This window comes from Ictidomys tridecemlineatus, chromosome X (assembly GCF_052094955.1).
Source record: "Ictidomys tridecemlineatus isolate mIctTri1 chromosome X, mIctTri1.hap1, whole genome shotgun sequence".
In the NCBI taxonomy this organism is placed as follows: Eukaryota; Metazoa; Chordata; class Mammalia; order Rodentia; family Sciuridae; genus Ictidomys; species Ictidomys tridecemlineatus.
The window spans coordinates 29,990,042-30,002,708 of NC_135493.1; the positions used below are offsets into that span (position 1 = coordinate 29,990,042).

The following is a 12,667-nucleotide window of genomic DNA, read 5'->3' on the forward strand; positions in this document are numbered from 1 at the left end:
GAAGGTATTTGCTGACGTACCCGGAACTGTTTCCAAGGTTTCTTCAGGTTTGGGAGGTTGCTCGGCGGCGAGTTGTGGGAGCCAAGGCAACCGGGAATCTTCCCGGGGTCACAAGAGCGCCCCCTTGGCCCTCAGCTTCAGGGGCACAGCTGCGGTAATGGCTCCAGTGTCCAGTTCCCGCAGCCCTGAGCGGGAGGCCTCTGGCTCCGGAGGAAGACGCCGCAGTTCGTCGAAGAGCCCCAAACCCAGCAAATCTTCCCGCTCCCCGCGGTGTCGCCGGTCGCGCTCGCGTTCTTGTTCTCGGTCTGGTGACAAGAATGGCCTAAGTCATCAGCTGGGTGGTCTCAGCCAAGGTTCCCGAAACCAGTCGTACCGCTCGCGCTCGCGTTCGCGCTCTCGGGAGCGGCCCTCTGCGCCACGGAACACCCCTTTTGCTTCTACCTCCTCGTCCACGTATTATGGAAGCTACTCACGCCCCTACGGGAGCGACAAGCCGTGGCCTAGCCTTCTGGACAAGGAGAGGGAAGAGAGCCTGCGGCAGAAGTGAGTGAGCTCGCCGCATCTTTTCTTGTATGAGCCACCCCCCCCCCCGCCTTTCGAGTCCGATTTATCGTTCATTGTGTTTCTGACTATTCGCATTTCGTTCTGCCTGTCTTGCACCCATTTTCGTCCCTTTCTTCATTCCACTCACGGCAACCTTATATTCCGCCTTTATTTCCCATATATTTTCACTTGTCGGCGGGTCCCTTTATACAGCGCCCTATTTTATCGCTGTCCCCTTACCCGCTCCTGGCTTGTTAGCAGACGTCTCCAAGAGCCTCAGATCTACTGGAATTATAGCATTTACTTGGCTGTGTCATTATCAGTCGTGAGCATGATTTTATTGCTCACAAACTGAATTCATGGAAAGAAGGATCACTATTCTGTTGGTTCCAGAATTCGACATGCAATCAATCATTGCTTGAGTGGAGAAACAGACAAGTTTGAGATAACGGAATATATCAATGGAAATGTTTTGTACAGAATTGGAAAGAGTTGAAATTAAGGATTTATATTGCACAAGATAATTACATGAATGTGGGGGAAATGATCTGCTTAGCTGTAGATGTAGTTACCTTAAGAAAGATCTGGGTAAGTGGTCTCAATCTTGTTGGTGAAAAATGATGTCAGGGTGAGATTGGGTCTCCTCTAATAAGAATGAATATTGGAGTGGGAAAGTGCCTGGTTTAAGGAAGAGGAAGAGGCTTAGAATCATTGCTGTGTGACTCACAATATCTAATATTTATTAAACATTATGTGTTGGGCATTGTACTAAGCCATGCACTATGTGTTTAAGAAAGGAGAAGTCCGAAAGTATTACAGGCATTGAGGGGCAAATTAAAGTTCCAACAGTTGGGAGATGGCTTCATGATTCTTTTTCTTCCAGCAATGGGAACTAATAAAGTATAGAGATGAGAAGGACAGGCTCCAGAATCAGACTGTTTGAAACCTTTGTTATCCACCTAATAGCAGTGCAGCCTTGTGAAAGTTAATTTAACCTCTGTGAACTTCATTTCTTCACCATTAAAAAGATGCTGAGGCTGGGATATAGCTCAATGGTAGAGTGTTCACTGAACATACTTGAGGCCCTGAGTTCCATCCTGAGCATTGTTAAAAAAAAAAAAAAAAGCAGGCTGAGGGTATGGGGGTAGATAAAATTAGTACCATGTCTTTTAAGGTTGTAATAATTTAGTGCCTGGAACATAATAAATTTTCCATAACTGTTAGCTATTAGTGCCTCATGCATGGAAGCAGAAAATAAAAACAGTCCTGAATTAGGTTAAAAGACCTACCCAAGTTAAATTGTTCAGAAAAGTATCCATAGAATATATCACTCAAAAAGCAAATGGCTTCTTGCTGGTGAATCCTCACCAAAAAATGTCAGAACTGCTTAAGTGATTTTTTTTTAAATTTTAGTTATAGGTGAGCACAATACATCTATTTATTTATTTATTTTTGTGTGGTGCTGAGGATCAAACCCAGTGCCTCACATGTGCTAGGCAAGCGCTGTACCACCAAGGTACAACCCCAGCCCCATGCTTAAGTGAAATTTGCATTTGTACATTTAGAAGATAAGTAATTTGTCTTAACAGTGCAGATGAAGCCAGATGGCAACAGGTATAAGAACAGGACTTTATGTTCTTCAGAGTCTGGCAGCATTCTTTCCCCTATATTTGTATATTCTAAATACAGTTACAAGTATGGCCCCTTTTGGACTGTTTCTTCAAAGTGGCAAACCCTTTGAGACTGACTCTGTATAGCTATATCTTTTCCCCTGAATAAAGAAGTAAAAAATTCAAACCAATTATGTTTATTTTGAAGGATTATTAAAAACAAATGGAATCTAAAACAGCTAAACTTTGAGGAATTGAGCCTTAGGGTTTTATTTTTCAGTATATGAAAAATAGCAAAAATTAAAACAGAATAAATCACAAACATCATAAAACAAAATAATTAAACAATTTTAGTGTCCTCTAAAGAACAGAGAATGTACTCCTTTTCCAAAAAGGAGCTAAAGGGAAAACTGAGGGAACAAACCTGACATCTCATTGAGTATAATATTTGTCAAATAATTTTTTTCTTTTATTTTCAGAACTCCCTTTATTTTCTAATTCTTCATTTTTATTTTCTTTATTAATTCTTAGCTTCCTGAAAACTGAAGGTTTGACTAAATCAAAAGAGACTTCTTTTTTAATCATGAATGAACAAAGTTATTTCAAAATGTAAAACATTCTGTCACATATTACAATGAAGTGATCAGTTAGAAGCTGTGCCATGCACTTGGCATAGGGATGCCCTGGACAGTCTCCCAAGCTATTGTTTCTTATCCAGGCACTGAGGCTATCTGTAGTTTGTACCATTTGATAGGATTACGAGAACATCAACTCCTATGTGATTAATTTCCACTTAAACCAGGTTTTTATTAACTTTTAAAACATAAGGAAAGTCAGGCTCCTATAGTCTCAGAAGCCTGTGAGGCTGAGGTAGAAGGATCACTTGAGCCTAGTAGTTTGAGGCTAATCTGAGCAAAATAGGGAGACCCTGGCTATAAAAAGAAAAAAATATAATAAAACATTGGGAAAATAGGATTTAACCGGACTCTTATTGAATTTGATTGTACATTTAGGAAATAATCCATCCATGAGTTATAATTTAAATGTTTATATCCTCTAGGAGACTAAGTGAGAGAGAGAGGATTGGAGAATTAGGAGCTCCTGAAGTATGGGGACTTTCTCCAAAGAATCCTGAACCTGAGTAAGTGATTTAAAAATATGTTATAACGTTAATTTAAATCCTGATTCTATTGTGAACTTTTTTTTTTTTAATACCAGAGATTGAACCCAAGGGCACTTAACCACTGAGCCATTTCCTCAGCCCTTTTTTATATTTTATTCAGAGACAGGGTCTTGCTGAGTTGTTTAGGACCTTGCTAAATTGCTGAGGCTGACCTTGAATTCATGATCCTCTCAACTCAGCCTCAGGGTGCTGGGATTACAGGTGTGCACCACTACGCCCAGCTCTGTGAACATTATGGTTAAGTGAAGAACTTTACATCTCAGTTTTTTTTTTATTTTCTTATGATTTGTGCTATTCTACTCCTACGTCTTAAAAATGTAGAACAAGCTGGGCACTGTGGCATATGCCTTAATCTCAGTGACTCAGGAGGCTGAGACAGGGAGATTGCAACTTTGAGGCTAGCCTCAGCAATTTAGCCAGGCCCTAAGCAACTTAGTGAGACCCTGTCAAAAAATTTAAAGAAAGGTGGGGGTTGGGGATATAGCTCAATGGTAAAGTGCCTCTGGATTAAATTCCTAGTACCAAAGAATAAACAAATAAATAAAAATAAAAACGGAACATATCTAAGGATTAAACATGTTGCTAGTGGACTTTAGCATGCTAATTGTTCTGTTTAAATTGTAATCCATGCATCTAATTTCCTATTTATAGAAAGGTTCAGTGTTAATATACATTATTTTGAATTATTGTTCTCCACTAACCCAGTTTCAGATTGCATGGCAGTTTATAGCATTACAAAGAAATTTCTTTAAAAATGAACATCAAAAAAGAAAGAAAAAAAGAAAAATGAATATATTGGGCTGGGGTTGTGGCTCAGAGGTAGAGTGCTTGCTTGCCTAGCACACTTGAGGCACTGGGTTTGATCCTCAGCACCACATAAAAATGAAATAAAGATATTGTGTCCACCTACAACTAAAAAAATAAATATTAAAAAAATGAGGGCTGGGTTGTGGCTCAGTGGTAGAGCGCCTGCCTTGCATGTGCAAGACACTGGGTTCGATCCTCGGCACCACATAAAAATAAATAAATAAAATAATGGTATTGTGTCCATCCACAACTAAAACAAACAAACAAATTTAAAAAATGAATATATTAGTATGGATTTGTTCAGTTGATTTTCCTATATCCAATACTATCTGAAGGTGTGATGCTTTTTCCCCTTATTTTGTTTCTTTTGGTACTACTCATAAGTTTTTTCTTCCCTCTTCTGTATTTCTTTGTCTACTTTAATTTGAATTGAGACAATTAAAATTGCCTGACAGGTAAACTATAATTTGTGGCAGGATGAAAAGCATTATTATCTGAAACTTGAGAGCTAGGTGGGGTACTAGGGATTGAACCCAGAGCACTCCACCACTGAGCTACATCCTCAGCCCTTTTTATTTTTTATTTTGAGTCAGGGTCTTGCTAAGTTGCTGAGACTGGCCTCAAAATTGTGATCCTCTTGTCTTAGCTTCCCTAGTACCTGGAATTGCATTTGTGCACCTCCACACATAGCTTGAAACTTGTTCTTATAGATACCTTTGGAGAAAGCTTAAAGAACCTGAACTCAGAGAATTAGAGTTGGAAAAAACTCTAGAAATAATTTTTTAGACAATTCCTAAATTATTCCAGGTTTTATTTTCAGAGGAAAAGATTATATGATGTGGAAACTCTCCTTCTGAACTATTTTAAAGATTTTATTAATTCTCACTTTCAGAATTCTCTGCAAATGAATGAAATCTCTTTAGACTAGTTTATTAGGTTCTTCCTTCTCTGGGGAGGCAGAGCAGTTGTTGCTTTATCATATATCCTTTACACACTTTGAATAAAATCCTGAGGCAGGGAAGGTAGCTTAGTGGTAGAGTGTTTGCCTAGCATGCTTGAGGCCCTGGATTCTGTCCTCAGCCTTTCCAAAAGACAAAAAAGGTAAGAATAAAATCCTAAAGTCTCCAGGCACAGTGGCACATGCTCAGGAGGCTGAGGCAGGATCATAAGTTCAAAGCCAGCCCCAACAAAAGCAAGGCCCTAAGCAACTCAGTGAGACCCTGTCTCTAAATAAAATTCAAAACAGGGCTGGAGATCTGGCTCAGTGGTTGAGTGCCCGAGTTCAATCCCCAATACCCATCACCCCCTCTCCCCCCCCCCACCTTAAAAACAATCCTGAAGTCTTTCCATAGTCTTTCATCTTTCCTTATGGTTTCTATTCCTTTTTCCCTGTGGTTTCTTCTGAAATTATAGATTTTTCTGTGTTTTGTTTGAATAACACTTTATAAACCCTGTAGAATGATGGAAATGCAAGAATTTTTTTTATTATGAAGGTAATAGACCCTTGAAATATGCTCTTACAAAAATGGTCCTGTGCTTACTTTTATGGTTCTTAGGCAATCAGTGTTGTTACTAAAAATTTTAAGGCTCTGTTTAATACTCCTAGGTCCATATTTCATCACTTTTCTAATTCTTACAACCATTTTCTTTAAATTAGCTCTGATGAACATACACCAGTAGAGGATGAAGAGCCAAAGAAAAGCACTACTTCAGCATCTAGTTCAGAAGGTATTTTTTAAATATAGAACTTTTTAATTGATTTTATTTTTATTTTTTTTAATATTTATTTTTTATTTGTACACAATATATTTATTTTGTTCATTTACTTTTATGTGGTGCTGAGGATCGAACCCAGGGCCTCGCACATGCTAGGCGAGTGCTCTACCACTGAGCCACAACCCCAGTCCCTTTAATTTATTTTAAAAAGTAAGTTTAGGGGGGGCTGGGGTTGTGGCTCAGTGGTAGAACACTTGCCTAGCATGTGTGAGGCACTGGGTTCCATTCTCAGCACCACATATAAATAAATGAATAAAATAAAGGTCCATCAACACTAAAAAATATTTTTTAAGTTTATAAGTAGTTGAACATTGGACTTTGCTTTTCTTCAGATTGCCAATCATCTATTCCTTTTCCATATTTCAAAAACAATAAAATTGACGTTTAGAAATACTTCTTTAGAAATTAGTTTTTTTTAAAAATCTGTGTTTCCTACAGATGAAAAGAAGAAAAAGAAGAAGTCTAGTCATTCAAAAGAAAAGTCTAAGAAAAAGAGAAAGAAAAAATCATCTAAAAGAAAACACAAGAAATATTCTGAAGATAGTGACAGTGACTCTGATTCTGAAACAGACTCCAGTGGTAAGCAAACCAACATCATTCTGCAAGCCTTTCTTCAAAACTAGTTTTTTTTTTCTTAAAATTTATTTAGAAGGACGTTGTTAAATAATAGTAGCCAAAAGTTTCTGAATGCTCCTTAATTTTATGCAGGCAGCCTGCTGTGTGCTTTATATTCATTATTGCTATTTAGTCCACACAATAGCATCTTATAGATGAGGAAATGGAGGAACAGAGCAGGTAATAAGTACCACACCTAAGGTCACATTTGGGATTCAAATGTAAACTAACTGACTCCAAATTGATTGTGCATAGTTGTACATAGCACAGGGAACCCAAACCAACTTGGGGTTAGGCTGCAAGATGTGTGGTGCCAAAGGAAACCATATAGGGCTCCATCAGTGGAGAGCTCTTTTTGTGTAATTAGCATGCCCAGTGGGCTCCACCTCTGTATAATTTTTTTAAAAGGCATGCTATAAAGTACTCCCTTCAGGTTGGCTGCAAGGTACCCCATCTGGGGTGGTACTTCACAATAAGCCACCAAAAAGATGGCTTTTAAAAAAGTTTACTGTTTATCCGATTTATTTTATTTTTTTGGTGGTGCTGGGGATCAAACTCAGGGCCTTGCAAATATTAGGCAAGCACTCCATCAACTAAGCTACTTTCCCACCTGAATTTATTTTTAAATGTGTTCCAATTTGAGCTGGTTTTGTGGCTCAGTGGTTAGAGTGCTTGCCTGGCACATGTGAGGCACTGGGTTTGATCCTCAGTACCACATGAAAATAAATAAATAAAGGTATTGTGTTCATCTACAAATAAAAATATTTTTAAAAATGTGTTAAAATTCAACAGTGTGATATTATCTTATTTTTCTAATTATATTCTTACCTTTTTGTTTTCCTAATTTTCTGTAAATTTGTATAAAAGCCACATTTTTATACTCTCTCCTGGCTCATATATGACCAGAAGTTGCCTCCTTTGGGGTTGACACATTATATATAAGTGTCTCTTCCTCTGATGTTATCTAGGTTTCCTGGTTCCCATTGTCATTTTTCTTCCTTACTGCTGGAAGACTGAATTCTCTTAAAGTGCAAATCTAGGGCTGGGGTAGAGCTCAGTGGTAGAACCCTTGCCTAATATGTGCAAGGCCTTGGGTTCTATCCCCAGCATCACAAAAATAAAACCAACAAAAGCATAAATCTGAGGATGCCGATCCCCTACCTAAAATCTTTCAGTAGCTTTCCCTAGCCTTCAGGGTAAATTTCAGACCCTGATTGATCAGAATCCCATGTTCTTTCTCTTGACCCTGTCACTTGGTACAGAGGGACTCTTTGTACAGTCTGTCCCTTCCTCCAGCTTCACTCACTCATAGCAACCATGGGCATAGAGTACTTTTGTAATAAACTGATATTTTTTTAAACTAGCTTAAGAGTCACCTTTTCCTAGCCAACTATTCTTCAAACACCCTCCCCAAATCAGTCTGATTTCAAGATTCCTCTGTCACTCTGGATTATATTTATCTCTATACCCATCTCTCTTCTCTATCACACTGAGCCACTAGAAAATATTCTCCTCTGTACTGCAATACCATATTTTCACCTTTTTTTATCATGAAAATCTTTATAAACATTCAGAAAAGTAAAGAGAATAGCATGACTGATAGTATAATTAATACCATATTCTTATCCAAATTTAACAATTGTTAGTATTTTTGACATAATTGCTTCAAATATGTTTTTGTGTTGGTGCATTATAATTATACAGAATAGTAGGACTCATTATGCCATATTTGTACATGTGCATAACACAATCACATATGGGTCTTTTATTGAGATAGTCAAAGTAAGTTACAAATATACTTTGATGTAAATATTTCTATATGCATTTTTAAAAAGTAAGGACAACACAAAACTGTTATCTCATTCAATGAAATTAATAATACTCTATATCGACTTATACCTAGTATAACTTTAATTTTATGTTCCCAGTGCCTAGTACAGTTTCTGGCAAGTTGCAATAAATACTAGTATGAATTAATTTCTCTGTAACATCAAATGGTATAGCAATAGGACTTCATCTACTCAAAAGTATTAGGGTTTTAGAATTTAAAATTGTTTCTAATTATAATGTGTTTTAATTTACAGATGAAGTTACAAAGAGGAGAGCAAAGAAAAATAAGAAAAAGGAAAAGAAGAAGAAACACAGATCGTCAGTTTTTTTCTATAATGTTTTAGTGGAAAAGCTAAAATGTGTATAAAATTATATAAAACAGTATGATTCCCCTGTATACTCATCACCCAGTTTGAATTATTTTCAACTCATGGGCAGTCTCCACTATCACCTATTGTCTTGGAACTAATTCCAAATATCATTCCATCCATAAATAATTCACCTTTCTCTAAAAGATAGGCATTCTTAAAACACACACACACACACACACACAAAATGTTGTTATCATGCCCAAAATATTTAACAATAATTACTCAATTCTCAGTAGTTTTTTCTACAGTTTATTCAAAGCAGAATCCAAATAATGTCTATAAATTGCAATGATTATATTTGTATAGTGTACTTCAGCATGCTCTTCTGACCTCTGTATTTCCCATACAATAATAGATCTAGAGACTGGACAAGCTTAATTTGGGCAGCTTCATAGGTGGTGCTGTCTACTTCCATTAGGAGACAAAATAATGTCTGGTTGTCTCTTTTTGCTATATGAACAGCCATTGGTTGTTATTGTCTAATCCTTTACTTCATTAGGGTTTGCAAAATGATGATAGCCTAATTCTGACTTTCCTTCTTCATTAATTAGGTAGAATAATTCTATAAAAGAAGCTTGCACTCATCAATTACCTAAATATCCTGAAGTATAGTTTGTACAGCAATTATCATCACTTGTTTTTTAAAATAATGAATTGGATTTTTTTAGTATTATGAGCTCAAAAATGTAAACACATTTAATGCATTTTAATTCATTACAAAGATATTATTAGTGCTCAAATTGGTAAGAGCTGTTCTTAAGCTGTTTTATTTCTGTTGTCTTTCTACAATGTAAGAACTATATTTCATTGTTCCCTTTAATCTCTTTTTAAATAGTGAAACATGATTTGGGTAAATATTAGAAAATTTTTAACTTAAACTTCTCTAACAAGTTTGAATTAGCTTGGAAGTCATGTTCATTACTGACTTAAAAATTAAAATATCTTTTAACATGGGAATATTAAGTGAATTTGTATCAAATTATAATCCCTACAGGAAGAAATATAAGAAAAAGAAGTCTAAGAAGAACAGAAAAGAGTCTAGTGATTCAAGTTCTAAGGATTCTCAAGAAGAATTTCTAGAGAATCCCTGGAAGGATCGATCAAGTAAGTTCTTCTGATAGACTTTAACTCAAACAGATGAAACATTAAAGTAACCATTTGGTCAAAATGTGAATGTGTTTCTGAATATCTTTCATGCAGAGGCTGAAGAACCCTCTGATTTAATTGGCCCAGAGGCTCCAAAAACACTTGCTTCTCAAGATGACAAACCTTTGAAGTAAGTTGCAGTGTATTTATAATATCTAATGTACCTTTCAAAAAGTATGGCCGTAACTTACCTTGCCAAGTTTATCCCCCTCTACTCCCCAGGTTCCATCTGACCTGGACTACTAAAAGTTCCCTTTGTTTACAGTACATGTTTCCACTTTTGTGCCTTATTCAGCTTGTTTCTCCCCCCAACTTGCCTTTGCTTCTTCTTCCTGCCCTGTTTTCTTCCCTATCCCCAATTTCTTCCTGTTAAAAATCTTTATCCTTCAAAGCCCTTTTCAAAAAGAGGAAGCATATGCTGATTCCCAATACTTCCCCTCCACAAGTAGTTGTAATTTCTACCCCACTTTAATCCTTACAGCATATTCCATTCTTTTGTGGAAGACATTTTTTACCATGTATTATAATTATATCCTTATTAATATGTAAACTCCAAAAGAACAAAGATTATTTTTGTATTTCAAGCTTTGGGTTTAATAGGTATGCAAGAAACATTCACTGAATTAAATGAAGGGATAATAGCTTTTAAAGTCTCTTTGAATCAAAGGTAATAGATACTTGTTTCTAAATAGCATTATTATTAGTATAAGTCTAAAAATATTAATTTTAGAGATATTATTTCTCCATTTAGGGTTTTTTTGTAAGGGAAAAAGAGAAAAGGAATGAGCTAGAGGAAGAAGCAGAAATGGCAGTACCTGTAGAGATAAATAAACCTACAATTATAAACCCTGAATTTACACTCACTAATGTCAGTTCTTTTGTTTAAAATATTTATGCGTTTCTGAGTTAATAATGTAGGTCATAGTGCATTGTTCATTAATTAAAGGAATTCACATTGGGCTTCCCAGCATACTACTGCTCAGCACTGTTATTCTTGTTTGAAAAAAATGTTTTGTGCTCTCTTTAGACGATTAGTTTTATTATATTGAGATGGTTTTTAATGGACCTTTTCTGATTCTGAATTACTTTGTAGCTATGGCCATGCTCTCTTACCTGGTGAAGGTGCAGCTATGGCCGAATATGTAAAAGCTGGAAAACGTATCCCACGAAGAGGTGAAATTGGCTTGACAAGTGAAGAAATTGCATCATTTGAATGCTCAGGTTATGTAATGAGTGGTAGCAGGTATGTTCTTGGCATTGAATTCAGTTTCCATGATTAGCTCTTTTCCTTTTCCTTCTACAAGAATAATATTTTGGTGATTGGAAATTGGAGTATAAATATTGGTTTGATATTGGCTTTTTGGTATAAACATACTTAGCTAACATTCCAGGTTTATATAAAACTTAGTCTCAAACTCAACTATAACCCTAACTTTGAAGAATCACTATTTCCTGTGTCCTTTCCTAGTTCATTTTTTGATACAGATATTTTATCCATTGGAAGATATAGTGAAGTTTAACTATCTATCATAGTTCCACAAGGAATGTGGCAATTTAGTAGTAAGAAAAACATTTGCACAAGAAATGTTTCTTGGTTTTTGAGCTTGCTTCCAGCTGTCAATGTACCCAGTTTTATGGTAATGAATAGCAGAGAAGGATTTTGAAAGATGTCAAGTTCAGTATGCTGAAAGGAATACAAAATTAGGGAGAAGAAAGCACAGTAACCAGGGAGAACAAGGAGAGTAAGGTAATAGGGCAGAAGTACTAAAATCAAATTGAAATTTGGATTCTTTAAAACTTACTTCTTTAAAAAGTAGATAACTAGGGCTAGGGTTGTGGCTCAGAGGTAGAGCACTTGCCTAGCATGCGTGAGACACTGGGTTCAATCCTTAGCACCACATAAAAATAAAGATATTGTGTCCACCTATAACTAAAAAGTAAAAAAAGTAGATAACTATTTTGAAATGACACTGGAAGCAAATATTTGCAGAACCCCTAAAGCACACCTTCAGAATCTTGAGAATTCTGAGGACCAACATGTGAAACATCGTTTCAGAGACCTAGCACAGTAAGACAAGGAAAAGAAACCAGAGGCATAAGAATGGGAAAGAATGATATACCACAGTCATTTTTTGTGAAGTATATGTTTACATAAAAAATTCCAAAGAATCTTTAGTTGAATTATAAGTAATATAAGGGTGTAACAAATTGTTGTATATAAGGTTACTACACACAAGTAAATTGCATTTTTATATGCCATCAAAAAGCAACTACAGAATGTAATAAAATAAAAAAAGAAAACATCTTTTATAATAGTGTCAGAGATTACAAAGGACTGGGGAATGAATCTAACAAAAGATGCCCCAAACCTCTACAGGGAAAACATTATTAAGAGACATTAAATAAGACCTAAATGGTGGAGAACTGCCGTGTTCATGGATAGGAAGGCAACATTTTAAAGTTGTCGTTTCTTACCAAATTGATCTATAGATTTGATAAAATTCCAATCAAACTGTTTTTCATGAAACTTATCAAACTGGTTCTCAAATATATTTATTAGATTAAAAGGCCAAGAAGAGCCAAGTCATTTCTGAAGAAGAGTAGGGAAGGTTAGATTTTCTCTATCAGAGATGAGAACTTAGGAAACTACAGCACTTTAGAAAGTATAGGAGAACCACCAAATTGCTCAATGGAATAAAATACAGAGCCCAAGGACAACCATATGTGTATGGGACTTTGGTGTATGAAAGATATGGCATGTCAGATCAGTGGAAAAGAGGGAACTA

At 36.1% G+C, this 12,667-nt stretch overlaps 1 protein-coding gene across 1 annotated transcript in view; it reads left to right on the forward strand.

Annotated features, from left to right (window-relative positions):
• The window catches only part of Nkap (NFKB activating protein), a 16,915-nt gene continuing 4,248 nt past the window's right edge, over positions 1–12,667 (forward strand). The window contains exons 1-8 of the mRNA XM_005319363.5: positions 1–543; positions 3,214–3,294; positions 5,801–5,871; positions 6,358–6,498; positions 8,619–8,682; positions 9,730–9,839; positions 9,936–10,011; positions 10,975–11,124. Of these exons, the coding sequence (XP_005319420.1) occupies positions 158–543; positions 3,214–3,294; positions 5,801–5,871; positions 6,358–6,498; positions 8,619–8,682; positions 9,730–9,839; positions 9,936–10,011; positions 10,975–11,124 (1,079 nt within the window). The 5' untranslated portion in view covers positions 1–157. The remainder of the gene's footprint in view (positions 544–3,213; positions 3,295–5,800; positions 5,872–6,357; positions 6,499–8,618; positions 8,683–9,729; positions 9,840–9,935; positions 10,012–10,974; positions 11,125–12,667) is intronic.